Source organism: Lutzomyia longipalpis, chromosome 1 (assembly GCF_024334085.1).
Source record: "Lutzomyia longipalpis isolate SR_M1_2022 chromosome 1, ASM2433408v1".
Lineage (NCBI taxonomy): Eukaryota > Metazoa > Arthropoda > Insecta > Diptera > Psychodidae > Lutzomyia > Lutzomyia longipalpis.
Window position 1 is genome coordinate 4,263,664 of NC_074707.1, and position 22,461 is coordinate 4,286,124.

The 22,461-nt window shown below is 33.2% G+C and overlaps 2 protein-coding genes across 5 annotated transcripts in view; one reads left to right on the top strand and one right to left on the bottom strand.

The window, feature by feature from the left end:
• LOC129786570 (nuclear pore complex protein Nup88) overlaps positions 1-22,461 on the bottom strand; it is an 850,897-nt gene that overhangs the window by 583,607 nt on the left and 244,829 nt on the right. The gene's annotated exons all lie outside the window — the stretch shown is intronic.
• Positions 512-21,562, top strand: LOC129786581 (sodium/potassium/calcium exchanger 3). 4 transcript variants are annotated; one of them, XM_055821693.1, is made up of 8 exons: positions 512-611; positions 14,189-14,362; positions 14,516-14,703; positions 14,817-15,003; positions 16,542-16,619; positions 16,700-17,170; positions 19,152-19,253; positions 19,345-21,562. In XM_055821693.1, exons 3-8 carry the CDS (start codon positions 14,524-14,526, stop codon positions 19,677-19,679), a joined length of 1,353 nt encoding a protein of 450 aa, XP_055677668.1. In that variant the 5' UTR covers positions 512-611; positions 14,189-14,362; positions 14,516-14,523; the 3' UTR covers positions 19,680-21,562. The 4 variants fall into 4 exon arrangements, with proteins under 4 accessions (XP_055677668.1, XP_055677666.1, XP_055677667.1 ...); XM_055821691.1 differs by lacking the exon at positions 512-611 and adding an exon at positions 6,304-6,473; XM_055821694.1 differs by lacking the exon at positions 512-611 and adding an exon at positions 6,973-7,158.

Consider the following 22,461-nt stretch of genomic DNA (forward strand, 5'->3'; position numbering starts at 1 on the left):
TTTAACCAAATGAATTGAAAAAGATATTTCCGTGGAATGTCTTACGAAGGAACCCCAAGGAATTTTTAATTTTTCAATTTTCCTGTTTTAAAGTTGAAGGAAACAGCAATGAAAATGCATTGAGAGCGTAGAAAAAATGAAAAATTTAAAAATCAGAATTCCTTGAAGGAAAATTCAAGGTTTTTCTTACGAAATAAAAGGAAAATCCCTGAACAATTTAACGGAAGAATTGGAATTTTGAATCCCCTTCCGCTTGAAGTTTGCAGCGAATAAAATCAAAGCGATTTCGAATTTGGCGGGAAAACAAATGTGCAAATAAAACGAACTTTTTTCCCTCCAATAAGATTCTGATAAGAATCACGATATCATTCAAAAGGTGAATAATCTCTAATTACTAAATTACTTAATAAAGTTCCATGTCAAAGTTAATGAAGATGTTCAAAAAGATTTTCTACAAGAAAATTAAATTTCAGTGCGTGTGACCTTCAAGTGCAGACAAAAATTGCAAATTATTGTTTTTTTTTCTTTACAAGAAAATTTCCATTCAACAAGTAGAAAAAGAAATGAAAATTAATTAAAGAAACAAGAGTTTAGGAAAGAAGCAATTAGAGGTAATGGAGAATTTTCTGTCTAACAATAAATTTTAGCAAATAATAATGTGCGTGTATTTGCATCATTTGCATGGGAAATACTTAAATACAAAATAAAATTCATCATTAAATGCTTGGAAAATATGTTTTGTTTTTAGTTAGTGAAGTGGTACTGAACTTTGCATTACAATAAACCTTTATCACTGTCTTTTATAGTGATGAGAAGCATTAGATTGATAAGAAAAAGATCAAGAGTAAATAAATAAATAGTTTTCTCTGATTATCTATCTTTAACACATTGTGAATAAATTACACGAAGAATTTTGACGTAAAAAATTCAAAAAATTATATTTTTGTACGTCAATTTTAAGAATTTTTTTTGAAAAGCCTCATTTTCTTCTTTAAAAATTTACAGATAAATCAAAATCGAACTGAAAATGATTTTTTAAATTTATTTTCTATTTGAGAGTTCTTAAAGTTTATTTACTACGGATGTAATCTAACTGATTTCTTTGATTAGACTAAACTGACGAAGGTTTTGCAAATCCGCAGTTAAAAACTTCCTTTATTAAAATCGAACTGAAAATGATTTTTACGGCTGTAATCTAAATTATTTCAATTATTAGACTTGTTTTTGAAAGGTAGGTATACATTTCTCACCGTTCAATAACTGACGAACTTTTGCAAATCTGCGATTAATTTATCACTGACATATTAAACTCATATTAGTTGGTGTTCCACTTCGTGGCCAACACCAAGTATTGTAATCGTCGGATTTTCCGACCACCTCAGATCGGGCTCAAACTTGGTATGAGCACGTTTTAGACAACCCACATTCCAAAACTGGTGGTGGAAAATTTTTGATCCGGCCGGCCTGCCGGCCGGCCCGGACTCCAAACTTTGCCTTATATCTCAGGACCGGTAACAGATATAGACTTCGGATTTGAAGTTTTCTATAGAAATGTGGGTGTAAAATTTCATTTTTTCGCATTTTCAAAATCCAAGATGGCCGCCATCCGCCATTTTGAACTACCGTCAACCACTTCCCTTACAGCTAGAGGTCTGAAATTTTAGTATGTTGTAGAGCTCAGTGAGACATTTTCATCGATAATTCATACATGAAAATCGGTCAAGCGGTTTAGCAAATATGGCGGCCTAAAGCAAAAAGTGTTTTTTCGATATAACTCGAGAACGGCTTGACCGATTTTAATCATCTTGGTATCAAATGAAAGGTTTCAAGAAGCCCTACAACTGTCTATAACATTCCAAGTTCCAAAAATGTCCGCAAGAGGCGCTAAAATCAAAAACAAAAATTGCCTAACTTTAAGGGGCAATATCTCTGAATCCCCATTATCGATTTCTTTTAAATTTTGATATGTTGTAGCCTGACTCAATATCTTTCCCCAGTCCAAAAATGAAGAAAATCTATGTCGCCGTTTAGAAGATATAGCCATTTGAAAAATTCTTGAATTTGAAAAGTTCTAAGAGTCATATCTCCTGAACTGCTTGACCGATTTTGCTCAACTTAGTATCAAATTAAAGGTTTTGCAAAACACTACAACTTTCTAGAACATTAGAAATCTCTAGAACCATTCCTTCGGGACAAAAAATAACAAAAACTGTTTTGGTAAAACTAAAATCCGCCATTTTGTGTTTTAGAGGTGACCTTGAAATGTACCATATTATATGTCAAATTATAGATCGATTCAATACCTTTCCAAAACTAGTCAAGAAATTTCTGTAGGTGTTATAGAACCAGAGATATGACCTTTTTTATGCATCAAATTACTCATTTTCACAAAAAAAAACCAATTTTGCCTACTAATACAACTCAGAAATTAAATAACAACGCATAAACAAACTTTTGCACGTTGTGGGACACCAACTCTTATAACTGGACGCGTTATGATTGACTTTAAAAATTTTTTCACTTTCAATGTTTTTTTTTAAAGTTTTTTATTGTAATTTTCAGTGTGAAAATATTTTCTAAAGATTCTTTTGAGTCTTTGAAACCCATTCCTCGCTATGCAACTACTGTTTAAAATTCTTATAAAGGTGTGAAAAAAAAATTAAACAGAACTGGAACTAACTGGGAAAAACCAACAAATTATTTGCTAAAAAATACAATAAATGACGTCACCGGCTGCTGTCTTGCAGTGGCATAAGCACATTGTTTCAAAATCATTAACAAAGCAATAAAATCAAATGTTTTGTGCTTTTAAAAATACACAATAATGACGTCATTGTTTGAATTTCTTAACGAAATCTATCGCCTAGTTTTCACAGCTAATTCCAGTGGAAAGAAAATTTTTCATTTGGCGATTTCTTATTATTTTTTTTTTTTAACTGATTCTCTATTATTTTTTCCATCACAGATATTAATAAATTCCTCTTCAGTTCATCTTAATATATAAAGCTGAAAATTTTGTTTGTTTGTTTGTTTGTGGCACGTGAACTCCTCCGAAACGGCTGGGCCGATCTTGAAGAAATTTGGTATGGGGGTAGAGGGAGTCAATACAAGTTGCAAGCGCTATATGGAATTCCGCCCCAGCCCCCCTTTATAGCGCCCCCACAGAAAAATTGATTTTTTTCCCATTTTCTACCTGCTAAAGGGTCAGATAACGGGATTTTTTTATTTTAAAAAATTTTCGAGGTTCCGTATTATTCATCCCCCCTACTAATATACGCGGCTCCTCGGCACTTGCGGAAAACGCACTTGCGGACTTGGCTGATTTTACGACACTTGCGGACAGAGAAGGCTACCTGGGTACGAAAGGGATTTACCCTAGACATATGCGGACTTCGGAGGGTAGGTAGAATTTTGAGCATCGACAAATTTGCCACTTGCGAACAGTATGCGGCCAGCAAAAGGGGCCTTCTGTATGTGTGTGATCCGAAGGCGCAGTGTGGGTTGTGAAAACTTTAAAAATTAGCTAATCGTTCATTAATTCAAAATTCTTCAAAACGATTTTTCTTTTACGATTTTTAGCTCTCCATGCCCCTGCCCCAAGGGGTGTTTATCTGAATGAAAATCTTCGGATTATTCGCTAAAAATTCGGATGATTCGCCAAGATTCAGATTATTCCTAGATTCGATTGATTCGCCAATATTCGGTTTATTTGTTAAGATTCGGTAGATTCGTCTATATTTTTGATGCACAAATATTACTTTTTAGGCAAAAAACTATAGCTTTTAAACATTTCGCGTATTATAGACGTACCTAAATATATTTGTTTGAAGTTTTTAAACTTGGTTTCAAATTTAGAACGATTTTTTAAGAAAAAGGGAGTCTCAAATCGTCGTAAAATTCGATTCCCTAAGTTCGGGTTCAAATTGTGCTTAAAAGCACATTTTAAGTCACATATTTGCGTAGTAGAACTGCTTTTTTGGCCTGTAGGCCGTCCAGCTTTTTGTTGGTCAAGCATACTCATCATTTGTAGGAAAACTTCAAAGATATTCTGTGTTAGGTGGATTATATCAAAAAGTACACAGTTGCGAGAAAACTCCACAGATAAAAATACTCAACAGTTGGGTGAAAACTCCATAGATAAAAAACTCAATAGTTATAAGAACTCAATAGTTATAAAAACTCAATAGTTGGTAGAAAACTCAATAGTTACAAACAATAGTTATAAAAACTCCACAGATAAAAAACTCAACAGTTAAAAAACTCAATAGTTATAAAACTCAATAGTTGGTTGAAAACTCCATAGTTGGTTGAAAACTCCATAGTTAAAAAACTCAATAGTTATAAGAACTCAATAGTTGGTTGAAAACTCAATAGTTAAAAAACTCAATAGTTGGTTGAAAACTCAATAGTTAAAAAACTCAATAGTTAAGAAACTCAATAGTTTTTTAACTATGGAGTTTTTTAACTATTGAGTTTTTTAACTATTGAGTTTTCTACCAACTATTGAGTTTTTATAACTATTGAGTTCTTATAACTATTGAGTTTTTTAACTATGGAGTTTTCAACCAACTATGGAGTTTTATAACTATTGAGTTTTATAACTATTGAGTTTTTTAACTGTTGAGTTTTTTATCTGTGGAGTTTTTATAACTATGGAGTTTTCAACCAACTATTGAGTTTCTTAACTATTGAGTTTTTATAACTATTGAGTTTCTTAACTATTGAGTTTTTATAACTATTGAGTTTTTTATCTGTGGAGTTTTCTCGCAACTATTGAGTTTTTTATCTATGGAGTTTTCACCCAACTGTTGAGTATTTTTATCTGTGGAGTTTCCTCGCAACTGTGTACTTTTTGATATAATCCACCTAACACAGAATATCTTTGAAGTTTTCCTACAAATGATGAGTATGCTTGACCAACAAAAAGCTGGACGGCCTACAGGCCAAAAAAGCAGTTCTACTACGCAAATATGTGACTTAAAATGTGCTTTTAAGCACAATTTGAACCCGAACTTAGGGAATCGAATTTTACGACGATTTGAGACTCCCTTTTTCTTAAAAAATCGTTCTTTTGAAACCAAGTTTAAAAACTTCAAACAAATATATTTAGGTACGTCTATAATACGCGAAATGTTTAAAAGCTATAGTTTTTTGCCTAAAAAGTAATATTTGTGCATCAAAAATATAGACGAATCTACCGAATCTTAACAAATAAACCGAATATTGGCGAATCAATCGAATCTAGGCGAATAATCTGAATCTTGGCGAATCATCCGAATTTTTAGCGAATAATCCGAAGATTTTCATTCAGATAAACACCCCTTGGGGCAGGGGCATGGAGAGCTAAAAATCGTAAAAGAAAAATCGTTTTGAAGAATTTTGAATTAATGAACGATTAGCTAATTTTTAAAGTTTTCACAACCCACACTGCGCCTTCGGATCACACACATACAGAAGGCCCCTTTTGCTGGCCGCATACTGTTCGCAAGTGGCAAATTTGTCGATGCTCAAAATTCTACCTACCCTCCGAAGTCCGCATATGTCTAGGGTAAATCCCTTTCGTACCCAGGTAGCCTTCTCTGTCCGCAAGTGTCGTAAAATCAGCCAAGTCCGCAAGTGCGTTTTCCGCAAGTGCCGAGGCACCATATACGCCCCCCTTTTATAGCTTAAAATGGAGTTTGCTCACACGTGATTGGGGGCTCGGGTTGACTAGTATTTAATAAAAAATAAAGTCTCATAAGCAGCTAAATTAATTACAATACGCGTGTAATTTAATCCATCTTCGTACTCGAAGTATTTTATCACTCGCCTTATAAGCTCATCTCATGATACAACCCACCCACCCACATTGTATGCACCTACATAGCAAATTCCAAGCGATATGGGGTTGAACTTTTAAATCTCCGCACATAAATGACTCAAAGATTGTATATTTTCGTGGTCAAAGCGGGTTTATGGATGCGTGTATTTGGGGTATGAGTCAGAGAGATTGGGAAATGATAAGAAAATTGAAAATTCCTTTTGGGCAATTTTCTCAATTTTCTCATTTCCGTATGTGTGTGTTGTTGTGCGTTGCCTGGCGGGTAGGCTGAAAGTCCCATATATATGTAGATAATGCTATCACATACATATATGTAGGTATGTATGGATGGGAGTTTCATGGCGATCTAATGGGACATGTACAGTGGGGTCTCTTGGCTGCCCACGAGTTGGTAGTTGAAATGAAAAAAAAAGTCAGTATGAGTGGGGAGTGTATTGGAATAATTGGAATATACTTTGGTGTCTGGGGGGGCCCTACATACAAAAGCTCCCTCTCTCTGTCACTCAACGGCTACAGAGTGCGGACACAGAGACAAGTAAGAAAATCCAGTGTGTTGATCAGAAAAAATTAGCAACTATCTAACACCATCAGTTTGCCAGTGACTACCAAGATATCAAGATGGAAGACTACTGGGGTCTCGCGAGGAACAATGGTACGGACACAATAAGTTTATCATCATCCTCTTTTACTTCTACTTCCCCCCAAAAAAAAATTATTTATCTTTTCTGCATCCTCAACGCGGTTTTTTTGCCTGTTTTTTTATTAGTTGATTGTTGTACAAAATTATCATTAACTTCGGTCACAGCGTGGTTTAATTTTGGTCACCCTCGTTGAAAAAAAAAATTAAAAATATCATCCAATATAGGAGAGAGATTTATTAATGAAAATAGTGCTTCAAACATCAATTTAATCTCCCAGCAAACTCCGCGATGGAACGTTTGTGTGGATCATTCGTATTTTCCCCCAACGAGACTTATTGTGCAAAGATAGGAGCTAAAAAAAATTACGTTGATTTATTTAAATTAAAATAAGTTGTGCTCAGTGATCGTTGAAGGAGAAGAAAGTGAAAAAAAAAGTTTTCAAAAAAAAAATCGGTGAGATTTTTCCAGTTTGAGCTTTTATCAGAAGTTTTTTTTCTTTTGATATTGGGCTGTAAATTGCGACTTGAGAGAGCTTTAAAGAAAAGCCCACTATGTGGTACTTTCTTGTGTTACTTTTAATAATGATGGATTGTACTTTGATGCCTTGTGTGCGATCCAGAATGAACCAGCTTTGAAAGAAAGAAAGAAAAAAAAAGAAAGAAAATACGTTGACGAATCATCTCAAGGATCTCTTGCGTGGGTGATGAGTTTATAATTCAAATTACAATATAAAAGTCAAAGTGCAACAAATTGATATTTATATATAATTCCCTCAATGCACTTTATCTGTTCCTCTCCGCCCCCACCTCCCTGGGACAATGTTCTCCACAAGGTTTCTCCTTAATTGGAGAGAAGAAAAATAAAAAGAAAGTGCTCGGAGGATGCTGAAAATTTATTATAAATATCATTATAGATATCACATACATACATACATATAGCGCTTTATCCCGAATGCATATATTGAAGACTTCCATATGGCGAGTGGAAAGAGATTTGTGTTGATTCAATTAAGTTAAATCAAATATTAAGAGAAGTACACGAGATCTCACAGAGACTTATAGAATTTATACTTTATCTTCTTCTGTACCAATCTCAAGAAGTTTCAAATACTCACGGAGTTCTATTGCCCGAGAAATTTCTTTCTCTTTCCCCGTCTTTTGTTTATGGACTAAATACACGAGGAGATTCTACTGGGGCAGTCCCGCTCCTATGTCCTGTGAAAAGCTCCAAAATGTGGAGAACTTTCAAACCCTCATCAAAAATTGTAGATTTCCCAATAAACGGGGGAGTGTAAGGCAGGGGCGTAGTCAGAAACTTATTGAAGGTTTTTCTGATACGTTAGAATTAGTAGATTTAGGATAATTTATGCAATTTTAACCATTTACTTTTTTTCTAACGTGTAATGTTTTTTTTTGACAATTGACGTTTCTTTTGACTTTAATTCTAATGTTTGACATATAATTTCTAACGTTTTCCTTTTCCTTTTTAGCACTTGACATTTGATCTGACGATTGAAGTTTCTTTTTTTAAACGCTTGACGTTTCTTATTGTAATATTTTAACTATTAACGATTCTTTTTCAAACGTTTGACAATTCCAACTTGACGTTTCTTTCATAATCTTTGACTTTTTTTAAAACAATGCTCGATTTTTCTTTTGACTTTAATTCTAATGTTTGACATTTCTTTTCTAGCACTTGACATTTAACTAACAATTGAAGCTTCATTTTTCAAACGCTTGACGTTTCATTTTTAAAATTTGTCTTAAAATTGTATTATTCTAACGATTGACAATTCTTTTTGAATTTTTGACATTTCCAACTTGACGTTTCTTTCATAACTTTTGACATTTCTTTTAAAAACGTTTAAAAATTCTCATTTTTTATTTTATTTATTTATTTTTTCATAAGTTTTACCCGGGAATGTTTCTTTTGATATCTAAAAAAAAACAAGTCTGAGGGAATCTGAAATTTTAGGATATTTAGACACCCAAATTCCTACTCTGGCTACGCCACTGCTGGTTTTAAGAGAGCTTGATAAGGCGCCTCTTGAAAGTTCAGAAAACTGTGTAAATTTTCAACATGAGAGAGACATAGATCCCTCCCCCATGTATATAGCAATGATAGACAAAAGGAAAAGGCATCTCAATATCAAAAGGGAGCACGCAGAAATCTCATGAATCTTGAAGTGAGAGAGGATAATAATGCTTATAAGAAGAAGAAAGGGGGGGCAAAGCTTAAGTGAGCGAAAAACAACCCAAACATGCACACAACTTTAGCCCGCACTTTGGTATATCAGGGATTAAACTATCGAATGGAAAAGCCTTTTTGAGAGAAATACAAAATGACGCATAGAGAGCTTTTCAAAATCCATCTATGCGAAATTGTTGAGGAGATAGAAGAGATCAAAAGTATCTTTGGGTATGTTATATTTTCTATAATATATCATTTCACCCACAATACTCATACTGTGGGGCAAAATGAACATACAGAAAGAAAAAAAAAGAACGACACACAGAGTGTGTAAGAGGGAGAGAACATACACAGCTTATAAAGCATCTCTTTAACTCCATAACAAAGACTTAAGTGGCACCCTGATTTCCTAATCAACCACAATAAAACTGCACACAATATGCCTCCTTCCTAACCAAATACATTTCGGTGTACAGCAGCATGTTGTGTATTGTAAAGCACGGCAAGAACTCAAAACTCTATGTGACTTGTATGAAAAACCCTGCTCTATACTCCCAGATCCCGCATATTTAGTAGATTTGTTGTGCGAGATAGAAGATAGAGAGCATTTTGTAGAATTTCTAACACGAGCATAAAAATTATATACAATATGAGAGCTTTTCCTGCACTTTGTGAAAAGCGTTAGACTTGCGGGAGAATTTTTATTGCGATAATTACTGTATGGTGAAGAAAAAGCATTAAATTCTCTTAAGAACTTGTAAGGAAAATGTGGAATTAGCTGTAGAAATATTACTTGAGGTTCTTAAGAAATTAATAGAGAAAAGATTTTCTAAGATTTTCAAGATTCTTGCAATTCCTTTTGCCTTTACTTCCAAAATTGTTCTAAATAAAAAAAAAATACATAAAATGTCGTTGGATGTAGTACCTACTGTATTGAATATGCTGGCAGATACCTATTAATTTGCATCTCATTGATGAATTTTAAATAATATTTTCATGCGAATTTTTTCTTGTCTGGAAAAATCTATAATAATCAATTTTAAGAAAAATCAAACTCCTATAAAAAAATTATATAGTTTGAAAACAAATAGAGGAAAATATATATAATTACCTATATCCGACAGACAATTAAAATTTCAAAATTATTTTCCTCTCATTTTTTTTCTCAAATGCGTATTTTTTTTAATCAAAAGCATGGAGTGTATTTAACTTTTTATTAGCATTCGTGGAAATTCTTAATTATTTCTGTCATGCAAAAATTATATAAATTTTAACACTTCATTTGATTTCCCAGAACGCTCTTTGAAAATTTTCTTTGATGATGGATTTTTTAGTAAAATTAATTAATGATAAAAAAATTATTAACCTGCTGGCCGCCAAGACCTTGGAGCTTCCTTAGAGCGCCAAGGTGGGGTCGTTGAACGACCCCAAAAAGGAAGTCGATTTTCTCATAAACTATAAAACCGGGAACTGTCGGGTCACTACCTTTAGACTCCTTATATAGTCCTCTTGCCCCTTGCATCACAAATTCGCCACCCGGAAACACGCAGAAGAAGATATTAGGGAAAAACATTTTTCACTCATTTTTCACACTTTCTTCGTGAGAAATTTGCCACGAAGTTGACCGCAACTGCTATTTTTTTTCACTACTTCCCCACATTCCCCTCACTTCCCGCACCGTGATAAATGGCAATATTTCTCGAATATTCTTTATTGTTTTGCACATTTATATGCTTCTAATTATGTTTTATGTTGTTTATGTTACTTATTCGCGATAATTCTGACACTGAGAAGGTAAAGTGAGAAAGTAAACACAACCCTTCAACCCCCTTCAACCATATGATTTATGATGTGACTAACTTCATTCTGAGAAATTTTCCGCAGCATGGCCGTTACACAAATTTTTGAATTCCCTTCTTCTACATTTTCCTTAATAACTTTTCTTGTGGTGGACGGATTGAGCTGAAATTTTTACACAACCTCCTCAGATAACCAAGGAACTTATTTCCAAAAGATGGGAACGCTAACTTTTATATTTATTAAGTTATAGCACGAAATATAGGGCTGGGGTCGTTCAACGACCCCGCTTGGCGGCCTAGAGGTTAAAATTAAATCACAGCATAATTTGAAAGAAAAAAATTAAATCAATGAAAAATGTTATTTATTAGATCATAAATTCACAGAGTTTTGATTGGAAAAAGAATGCATTTTTATCATGAATTCTTTTAATTCAAAATCAATTTAATATCCCATAAAAATGTACAAGAAAAGAGGTCATTGTGTGTGAGATATCTTCATGCTGAACTATCTCTATATTCTCCAGTGCTTATTAATTACTTCGATGACCTTTTCATTTGCAAGAAAAGCTCATTCGTCTATTGATGGGTCGCGAAAGCGCGCGAGATGGAATTTTGTGAATTGATAATTAAAAGAGACGATCTTCCAGGGCAGTTGTAATAGATCATTTGCGATCGTAGAATGTGTAAAATTGCCACAATGAGAATTTATCAATGGATAAATGATAGAAGAGTGTTGTTTTGCTGCTCATAAGTACTTATTACTAAAAATAGATTGCCTCTATATTCATTTAAGATGCTATCGGACACACGATACAGTACAGTCTTCATTCTCAATTGCATTCAACAAAATGGAAATGAGTTGAGATCTGTTGGCGTGATCATTCTTCTAATGCGGAAGATTGCACCGCAACTTTTGGACTCTTCACATTTTATTTCTTATTTCCCACCAATATTTGAATTCTTAATATGTAATTTATTTCTTTTGTGATAAGATCCACTCCACGCATAATCTAGGCCCACAATCACGGCTCTGTCACTGATAAATTCGTGGAAAATGCTTTTGTGTGCGAGAGCTTCTTGTGAGTGTTTTGAAAATTGAGAAAATCGACTTTGTGATAATGAGTGGTTTGGGCATTATACAAGACAAATATCATATACATAATAGTCTCAGATATGGCGAGTAAACTCCACACAGAGTGTTTAATGGAGATTATTATCTTTCGGCAAGCGTCTGTAAATTTTTCATTGCTTGTCTCAAAAAGCTTGTCTGACAGATATTAATAATGCATTGGGTTGACCCATGGCGCCAAATATTTATGTCTGGTTCATTTTTTAAAACGCATGCGATTCATTAATTAGTTTGACAAACCTTTTGTGTAAAGAAAATGTAAATAAATAGGGGAAATTGTCGTTGTTTGCGTCTTAAAAAAAATTACGAAAAAGTCCTTAAAGTTTAATCTAATCTTCACTAAATATATTTTAAATAATTCTAAAAACTCCCAAAATTATTGATTTTGATTTTCGCCTTTGCAATGCGTTTGTTTTTCCTTTTATTGCGTGACATAAATTGGAAAATAGGGAGGAACGGAAAATCCAAAAAAATATCCATTATCTCACTCAGCTTGAGAGCTTATTTTTTCCGTTTATTTCGTGCTCCGCGACACAAATTGAGTGAATTTGCTCTCTTTTGATATTTTTTTCAGCCACCAATTTGGTGGAATTTTATTTTATTTTGACTTAATTGAATACAAAAAAGCTTCATTCCTCTCCCGCGCAAAAATTACTACTCAGACGTATTTATTGGTTTTAAATGGAAATTCGCATCGATTTTTTTCCCTATGGTAGCCTACAAACAAACACGTGATGGCAAATGAGAGACAAATATGGGTAGAGATGCTATGTACAGCAACAAATAATTTATATAGGTAGGTAGGTACCTATATAATGTATTTAGTACACAAAGATGAGTTCTAATTAAAGAGTTGTTCACCACGTTTTTTTCACATAGAATCCCTCAATGGTTCTTAGGCTAAAAAAATGGAATGTTTAGCCAGAGTTTCTGCATGAGTAACTTCACTCAATTGATGTGATTGAAAAGAAGATCAACAGCTAAATGTTTTTTTCCCATTTAGAACACTTTGCTGCTGCCACATGTGAATGTTTTATTTTTATTCTACGTGCACACCTGAGTGCGGAGATCGTGCTTAAATGCGAGAAAATTCATACATTGATCGATCTCGATAAATCAAATGGCAGACAGTCGAATTCGTAGACTACGGGAAAAAATAAAAAAAAATCTCTAAATAACAAAAAGTGGAAGGAAGAGAATCGTGAAAATTAACTAATTTCCCTGCAATTTCCGTTGCATTTTTTACGACGCTGTGCAATCTCTCTCATACGATCATTGAGAAATATGTATGGAAAAATGCGATATCTCATCCGCTAGTTGTTGGGAAAAAATTATCATACAAAACACATTTTTGTACCTTCAGTGTTGACTCTGTAATTTAATCTATCTCCCCGGTTGGCACAAAAATTGAATAATTAATTAAGTGATGATAATATTAGCATCATACATTGTATTTAAGACTTTAAAACGAGACCTTAAAACATTGCTTATCACGTGTCAATAGATACGGAAAAATTTAATAAATAAATAATTTTTTTGTAAGAAGTAAAAGAAATTTATTTTCTTGAATAAAAATAGTTCAGAACAGTCCCCTTTATGTGATCTATATTACGTAAATTCCTGTGTAGTATTTAACTATTTATACTTAATTGAATATGTGCGTTCTTCGCACTTTCTATTGTTTTCCCTCTAAGTGACCTTGATTGAAAATGACCGGTTAGATAGTAAAGAAAATTCTAAAGATTTGCTTTCTTGACATCAATCGCGATTAGTTGAAAAATATGTTCAATTTTTTCAAGTTTTCTTTCGTAGCAAATGTAGAGCTTTTTTGAGCTTTTCTTTGTGGTGAGAAAATATTTTCTCTTTAATTTCTATAGCATAATCTTTTATTTATTAATTGTCTTGAAATAATTGTAAGTTTATTTTCTAAATATTTATTCTTATTCAAATCAGACGTAAATTCCGTAGAAAATTTAATTTTTTCCCTTTTTTAACAGATATCGAAAATTTTGTAAGAATCTTAAAAATCTTATCAATTTCCAATTATCTAATCAAAATAAATAAGAGAAAATATCCCAAGATTTCTCAGAGAATGTACAAATCTCGTGAAAATCTTATTCAAATTGTAAATGAGATTGTTATAAAATTAAACAAACCACACCGAGATCCTCAAGATATCGCAATTAATGCGATTTCATGAGTCCTATAAATTGTTTAGCAAATCTCCCGGATTCATAATTATTCTTTTAAGCGCATATTGTTTCCCAAAATCATAAATCTTAATGCAACATTCCGTTGCGTATTGCGAAATATTTTATAGACGCCCAAAGAACTATTTGTGTGGATTAGAATTTAATTATTATTTTGTCAACAGAAGATATGAATGATCTTAGATTGATTTTTAAAGTTTTTTTCCTTCAATATAGAGATTTAAGTCATTCAATTCCAAATTGAAGCATTATTTTCATTTAAAAAAAAAAGAGCTTTTTCATACCACGCTGTCAATAGAATTTTCCCTTTGAGCTTTCTTCCATCCCCCACGAGGGAGCAATTTATGTTGCTCAAAGTGCACGATTACAAGGAAATTTCTTTTTCTCTTCCAATAAAGGTTTAAACTGTACCCCGCCAGCAATTGATGACTTCCCCAGGGATTACTTTACGGAGGAACAGCGACAAGGTGGTGCTGTTGTGCTTCACATAGTCGGCAGTTTGTATTTATTCGCAGCTTTAGCTGTTGTCTGTGATAAATACTTCGTACCTGCCGTTGAGAAAATATGTCAAGGTTCGTGATTTTTCCCTCATTCCTTCTTCCTACATAAACCATGCATTCTTTATGCTTTCGAGGAGCTTTAGGGATGAATGGAAGAATGTTCTTTTGGAAGGGGAAAATGTCTCATTTTTGTTTTTCTTTTCTCTTGCATCATCATGTGCACAGCACTTAATATGTCTAACGACGTGGCGGGAGCAACATTCATGGCAGCAGCTACGTCAGCCCCTGAGCTTTTTGTCAATGTGATTGGGACATTCATTACGGAGGGTGATATTGGGATAGGCACCATAGTGGGATCAGCTGTATTCAACATTCTCGCCGTGGCGGCATGCTGTGGCATTGGTGCAGGAATGGTGAGATTACCGTCACAAAGACGCGCGTGAATTTCCCTCACATAGTGTAGCAGCAGCAGAAGCAAAAAAAACATCTCACACAATGCCAATCATCCTTCCTTATATTAATTTAGGTGGTGCCGCTCGATTGGTGGCCATTAACGAGGGATTGCTTAGCATATGGAATCACCGTTGCCATACTCATTTGCATAATTCACGACGAGCGGGTGGAATGGTACGAGGCACTAACGCTCGTGCTGCTCTACATAGTCTACATTGCTGTTATGTATTTCGATAAATCCTTCCAGAAATGCGCAAGAGGTAATTTGAAACAATTTCCCACATGCAATTTAATAACACAAAACTATACATTTATTAATTTCCTGACATGGTGGTATACCCAACCTTTTAATGGGGAAAAGGAATTAATTATTGGGGTAGATTCTGATAAAAATCTTTTCTTACAATTCGTCATTGATAAGATTTTTGGTATTCCGGGAAAAATCTTATAGGATTTTGACACTTCGTTTCTATATTTAATCGTATTTTTGAAGGAAAATTACTTTTCTAGGCCTCTTCAGAGATCTTTCTGACTATTTTCCTGAACAAATTCTTTCTTACAACACCCATCTGTCAAAATCTTACAGTATCTTTTCAGTTGTTAGAAAAGAAAAGAAAAGATTTTATCAGAATCTACCCCATTAAATCACAATTTTGTTGTTACTAAAAGAGATTTTTGTCTGTCTAAATAATTTTTTTCGAGAGCTTTTGAAGCTTAATTTTGTACAGATAAAATCTATGATAGAATATGAGAGATGGATAATCTTAAGGATAACTCTAACATAAAGGAAAATACAGGTGGAAATATTCTTAGAAGATTTTTTAGAGTTTAAGCTAAGAATATTCACGTTTTATCTGTCTAAATTATTCTCAACTCAAGTTCTCCACGATAGGGGAAGATGGGGCTGTTATAGTGTTATCACCTCACATTACATTCTTTCTATTTTTTTTATTTAATTTTTTTTTATTTAAAAAAGTTTAAGTTGGTTTTTGTTTGTAAGTTCCACTTTATTGCGATTTTTTTTAGCATACGGATCGGCTTAAGTTTTTTTAAGCCAGACTTAAGTTAACTTAAACTAGGCTTCGGTTTTAGTCTTCAGTTTTTTAATCGAGGTCATGCTGAGGTAGTGTTAAATGCATTCTAGACATTCTAGACCTAGCCTGTTTCTAACTTTTAAAATTAAAAAAAAGCTTTATCTTTAAGGTAAATTGTGTAACATCATTAAAAAAATTTAAGTTTGACTTAAAAACTTAGTCCTGATTTAAATATCTAAACCGAACCTTTGTTTCTATAGGTCAGACTTTTAAGACGCATTCAGACTCAGTTCAGCCTGATGTAACCTTAAAAGCCTGACCCTAAAAAACTTAAATCTAGTTTACAACAAAGACCTTGCTTGAAAATCTTAGGACTGATTTTAAAAACTTAAACTTAGCTTGAAGAAAACTGTAGTCTAACCTAAAGAAGTTTATTCTGGTTTAGAAAAACTCAGATTTGACTTAGGACGATTTTTTTAGCTAAAAAATCGAAACTTCCTAAATTACAGAGTCTATTTAATTTCCGATTTTTTAGTTTTCTGATACTGCCGAAAATTAAAGCAAAAAAAAATTAAAATCGTGTGACGCGAAGAAATTCATCCTAAACCCGCAGCCCCGAGATAATAATTTTTAAATAAATTCTCCCGTTTTTGAGAACTAAATTATTTTTTTTTAAATTTATTTTTAAGAAATAATTCTATGTGTTTTTTGTCACTAATACCAATTTGTTGCACAACAACACTTTTCCACGATTTTTCGTATAGGTAGTTTGAAGCACGCACGACAACGCAGGTCTCACGATGGCACAGCGTGTATGCAATCGAAGAGCAGTCGGGAGATGGGTAAATTGTCAATAAAACAAGCAAAAAAATATGCCGATGGGGAAGCTAATACGACATTTTGACCTTTTGACCTACGACAGAGACCCTTGAGGCCCACTTGCCGCTGCGTATTGAGCACTTCCAGCAGAATGGCAACATTAAGAACATCACGCACATTGATGCGAGCAACAATGAACTCACCACGGCCATTGACACGCAATCCAAGACAACACCAATGCGCGTCCCGGAACCCCCAATGCCGGCTTCCGCAGACAATTCCACGGTGGACGTGAAGGTGGACGCAGAAGCGGGTGCTGGGGATGCAGCCAAGGTGGAGGCGAAGGATGACGAGGAGAATGAAAAATTTTCCCTTGTGCGCTATCCGTGCAATGCCAGTTGTTTTAGACAATTCGTGTGGTTCATCACGTGGCCCATTCACTTAGTCTTCTTCTTCACAATCCCAGACTGTGAGAAGCCACGCCTGAAGAAGTGGTTCCCCATTACATTCCTCATGTGCATCATCTGGATAGGATCGCTGTCCTACCTCGTAGCGTGGATGATTACAATAATCGGTGAGATTTTCTTCTTTTTCATTTTTCTTTATATTTTTTTGCATTCATTATATAAGAGTTTTTCTGAATTTTACAAAATTCATGGGGTAAGCGTACGATAAGGATGGTTTGTATAAATGAGATTAAAATTTGACAAACTAACAAACTGATAAAGACAAACACAGACGATTTTTTGGAGTGATAAATAATGGAGTTTGTTGGCGAAAATATTTATTTGCGAAAACATTGAGAATTTTTATCAGATTTGAAAGATTTTTATTTTTAGTCCCAAAAATTAGAAAATATAGTACAAATTAAGTTAATTCTTTCAGTTATTTTGAGGTTTTTAAGTTCTTTCTGAGATGCATTCGAAAAGAAAAGTCTTTGAGGATTTATTTTGCAATTAAGTGGAGACGCCTGGTAATCACCAGGCGCCTCCATCTAATTGTAGTTCTTTAAATAAATAGTCAGAGGTCTAATAACTAAGGGATGGTCTCAAAATTTGGTAACTCTACAGAAACAAAATGGCCGAAATGTAAGAATTTCAAATAATTTTTTTGAGTACAAAAATTTATTTTCAAAATTGAAAATATTGAATTCTTATCATTATTTTGCCATTTAACGTGTGTGCAAGCCAATTTTAATTTTTTATTGTTTTAAAATTGGCTCAAAAATCGCTCTTGAAAGTCTCAGAATTTCCAAAATTTCGAGATCCCTTAGGGCAAATTAGAGCATGATTTTAATCGTGAATATCTTTTGATTGGCGTGCGATATCTGAAAACTTCTACCGCCAAAAGATGCGTAAACTCAAAAAGTTTTATTTGCTTTTTATTTCAAGCTAATATCTTAAAAATTGTAGCCGCTACAGCAAAAAATGTAAAAGTTACCATTCGTATGGAAAACGATAAAATATACTGGAATTCATGTCTTTTGAGCTTCTCAAAACCCATTAAAATGTTCCAAAGATCATTAAATAATTGAATATTTCACTTAAATTTGATTTAAATAGGTCTTAGCCAACTTTATGCAACCAAAATATTTAAGTATTCTAAGAATATTTCTGAATAAAAGCAGATATTGCCATCATGGACAATTCAGGATTAGTTCGACTTGAAAAGCAGTATATTTGTCTTTGAGAAAACGCTTATTTTCACGTTTTTTGCTCTAGCGGCTACAATTTTTAAGATATTGATTTGAAATAAAAAGCAAATAAAACTTTTTAAGTTTACGCACATTTTGGTGGCAGAAGTTTTCAGATATTTCAATCCAATCAAAAGTTATTTGCGGATGAAATCGTGCCATAATTTCCTGGCCACCCTGTATAATTTTTTAGAGGCGAAAATGTGAAAATTAAGAATTGAAAAATGTAGAAAAATTCGTGCTCATCCTAAGTTTAAGCTCGATCTGACGATTTTGCATTTTAGAGTGTACTCAGAAGCTGTGCTTCTTTGAAGAAAGAATCACAGCTAAAAAGAAAGTGATTGAAAGGCATTTACCCACTTATTTTAGAAAAACTTTCCTTCGCAGATTCATTTAGTTTTTACTAATTCCCGTAAAAAAAATTAAATATCTTTAACTTCCTACAAAATTAGGCATGATCCGATTGTTTCTTGGAATGATAAGTTTTTTTTTTCATACAGGATCATATAAACCCCTTTATAGGCTCTGAGTGTTTAAAAAAATTTAAATAAGAATTTATTTAACTTTTATTTCTTAAAAAAAATTTTCAACAAAGTTTAATATAAGCCACAATGTATAGGAAGCTTTTTAGGCTTTTCCATAAAATCGTTCTACAACATTTTAACAAAAGAAAATCCGAGATTTTTATAACAACCTGTGTGTGTATCAATGTGGAAAACCCATCAATCAATCTTGACAATTTTTCACCCAATCTGTCTCCTCCCCCTTTACACTTTTCACCTTCCAAACCACCCATGAACGAGAGAACGAGAGAGCTACCTTCAATTTTTTAACACAATTGATATGCCAATTTATTTTCCAGGTGACACCCTCAAGATTCCCGACTCTGTGATGGGCATCACCTTTCTGGCGGCAGGTACGAGCGTCCCAGAGGCCGTATCGAGTGTCATTGTGGCGAAGCAAGGTGAGAATCAAGAACATTTCTCAACCACCGGCGTGGTTCGTTTTTTTTTTTTTTTTAATATAAAGCTCGCATGTCACATATTTCTTTCAAGGGCACGGATCAATGGGCATCAGCAATTCAATTGGATCGAATACATTCGATATTCTCCTATGCCTTGGGCTCCCATGGCTCATTAAAGCCGCCTTCCTGCCCATTGAGCCGGGTCATCACTGGGTCGGCATCAATTCAGCCGGTCTCGAATATTCCGCCATCTCCCTCCTTTCCACCCTCCTGATGCTCTACATTACATTTTCGTGCAACAAATTCCGCCTCGATCGCCGCGTTGGGCATGTTTGTCTCATAATGTACGCGGTCTTCTTAATTCTAGCTAGTTTAATTGAATTAAATGTCTTTTTCCGTGTCAATTTGCCCACCTGCGGCCGGTGAGCACAATCACCCGCACATATTCACTGAGAGAAAACACAACAACAAAATCCACGCGATAGATTTTTCATTATTAATGTAATATTTATATTACATTATCTTTTCTATAATTTGTACCACGTGGGAGGATTTTCTCAAGAAAAAAGAAAATTCAAAGATGAATAATTTAGAACATGGAGATTCTCAATAATTTTTCGTCATGATTAAAGTCGAAAAATCAATTTGACATGAAAGATCTCTCAATTTAAAGATCTTCCAATGAATTAGAGAACGAAAGATCTTCCTTATTTTGAGAGCAAAATCCTATTAAAACCAAATAGGAAAAAAGAAGAGCAACACTAAAAAAAAAGACATCAGATCAACCCAGACACAAAAAGACTAGCATAAAAGTATTTTAAATTATAATTCTATGTTTAATGTTATGTAATTTTAATGTTTTAATTATTATTTTGTTAGAAATGTGTTTGTAAAGTTGGAAGAAAGAGCTTTTCTTCAGCAGTGAAAGGGGCTGAAAATTTTGTAAATTTTAGAAAAGAAAATATAACATTTTTGTTAGAAATAATTTAATGTTTTGAAATTTCCCAAAGATAAGAAACTCACCTTAAAATCTTGCCGTAAAAAAAATATTCAAAAAATAAATATTCGCAGTTGTAAAATATTTTAAAGAATTTCTATTTTAATATAGGTTCTAATGAAAACGTTGAAAAGAACTTGAAAGAAATAAAAAAAGCCTTTTTGAAAGAAAAATTTATTTTCCGCAACTTTTTACTTTGAACAGCCTAATTTTCTTCTTTTTCCCCAATTTTAAGGGATTTTTTGCACATCTTCTTTAAGATTAATTAAATGTCAATTAATTCGTAAATAATAATAAATGAAAAATATGTGAAAATATTTAAAAATATTCTACAAAAAGATCTTTAAATGATCCTTCAATGTTTTTTTTTTAATAATTTTCTGTGATTGACAAAAAATAATGAAAGAAAAAATGACAAAACAATTTGTAAAAAAAATGCTTTTAAATTTAAGAATTAAAATAAATTGTCTAAACTAGAAAAGACCTTTTAAAAATTTCTCAAATGAAAAACTTTTATGTAAAAATTTTCTCTCAGTGTTGTGTTAACCCTTGCATGGCTCTCAATATTGTGACTTTGCCTGTATATAGATAACGTCCAGAAGAGAGATAAACTCATTATCTCTGATAGCCCCGAGAGCCCTCCTCGGAATCCGTAAAGCCATGTAAATTTATTTTGGAGAAGAATTTCGGTTGTATCATACACACACGGTTTCGTCATGCAAGAAACGGGCAAGGCATATAATGAGAGAAACCCTTTTTTGCTTTTTTTTTATTTTTCATGCAAAAAAAAATCCATAAATGGCAAAAAAAAACGATTTGGAAAAGCCACCTAATGGGAAAAGCTTTCACTGTAGCAATACATACATACATTTAATCACATAATTTAATTTATATTAATGCTGACGTCTCTTGTTCTTTTTTTTCTCAAAACTTTTCTTCTTTTCCTCTCACTAAGTTTTTCTTCCCTTGTTTGACTTTTCTCTCCTTTCTCTCTCTCTCTCCTCTCCCCCCTCATTACTTTACTTCCAACTCCTCTCCATCCTGTGTGTTGCGGTATAAAAAAATATTTTTTTTCATGAGATCTGTATTATATACAAAGCAGAGAAAATTATTTAATGGAGAACTACGTTGTTAGAGAAGAATGTATATTTAGTGGATTTATTTTCATAAATAATAAAGAAAAAAATGTAAATATTTGCAGAAATATAAATATTTGTAATTTTATGTAATAACGTCATCCCTATATTATATATTTAGTTCCTATAAAATCAATGTGCATTACAAAATAAAAACTTAGGCAATATGTTCAAAATGATTCGTCTTTCAATTCATGGAAATTTTTAAATTACAGCCTCCCCTCGACTTCTCCCCTCAAGGGTCCATTTTCTTTCAACCATAATTCCCAATTCTAATCTCATCACAATATATGTATATATTATCAGATTTATATATTATATTTCCCATCTCATCTCATTTCTTTCTTCTCACACACTTGGGATGCTGTTGAATAAATTTATGCGGTGACACAGTTAATCTTCTATATCGAAATCAATATTTCTCTTCTTCACACTCATTGCAATCAAAATGCCAAGGTAAACTGAGACTCTGTAGCGCGTTCTGTGATTCACATGAGAACCAACTTGTAAAAACATAATTTTTTAATATTTCTTTCATTTTTTCTCATTATATTTTTTTAGTATAAAGCTGAAATTGTTAACTTTCATTAAATTTCCATTAAAAACATTAATAACTATCTTTTTTCTTATAATTTTTAAAGATCAAAGGTTATTAAACTTTCTCTGAAAGCCCTGTAGGTCATGACTGGTTAAATTTAGCAAATGTGAGGTCACTGAAACCTCAGCTGAGCATATAATTAAAGGAATTTTCACACTACATAGTCCTAAATGTTGAAAAATAACTTATTTCTCCGTGAACATCAGAGAGTGAGAGACAAAATGCTGTTTTCTCTCATTGTTTCTTAAGTAGAATTTTCAGCATCAAGTGCTTAGAGCTATAGTGGGAGCTATAGTCGATTTGAACTAAAGATTTTCTTTATACAAATCAGTTCAAACTTCAGAAAACAAATTTTCGCAAATAAAGATAAGGGAGATAAGACAATTTTCATAAAGACGTAAGAGTCGAAGAAATATTGACTTTGCGAAACAGTTTTTGAGAAAAAAAAATTACGGAAAAACATTTAAAGAGTTCAAA

Excerpts from the sequence above, each read along its gene's own strand:
- LOC129786581 (XM_055821691.1), top strand. The coding sequence starts at position 6,440 with ATGGAAGACTACTGGGGTCTCGCGAGGAACAATG. Across the intron at positions 6,474-14,188 it reads GGGTCTCGCGAGGAACAATG|GTTTAAACTGTACCCCGCCA; the intron begins GTACGGACACAA and ends CTTCCAATAAAG. Across the intron at positions 17,171-19,151 it reads GTGGATGATTACAATAATCG|GTGACACCCTCAAGATTCCC; the intron begins GTGAGATTTTCT and ends TTTATTTTCCAG.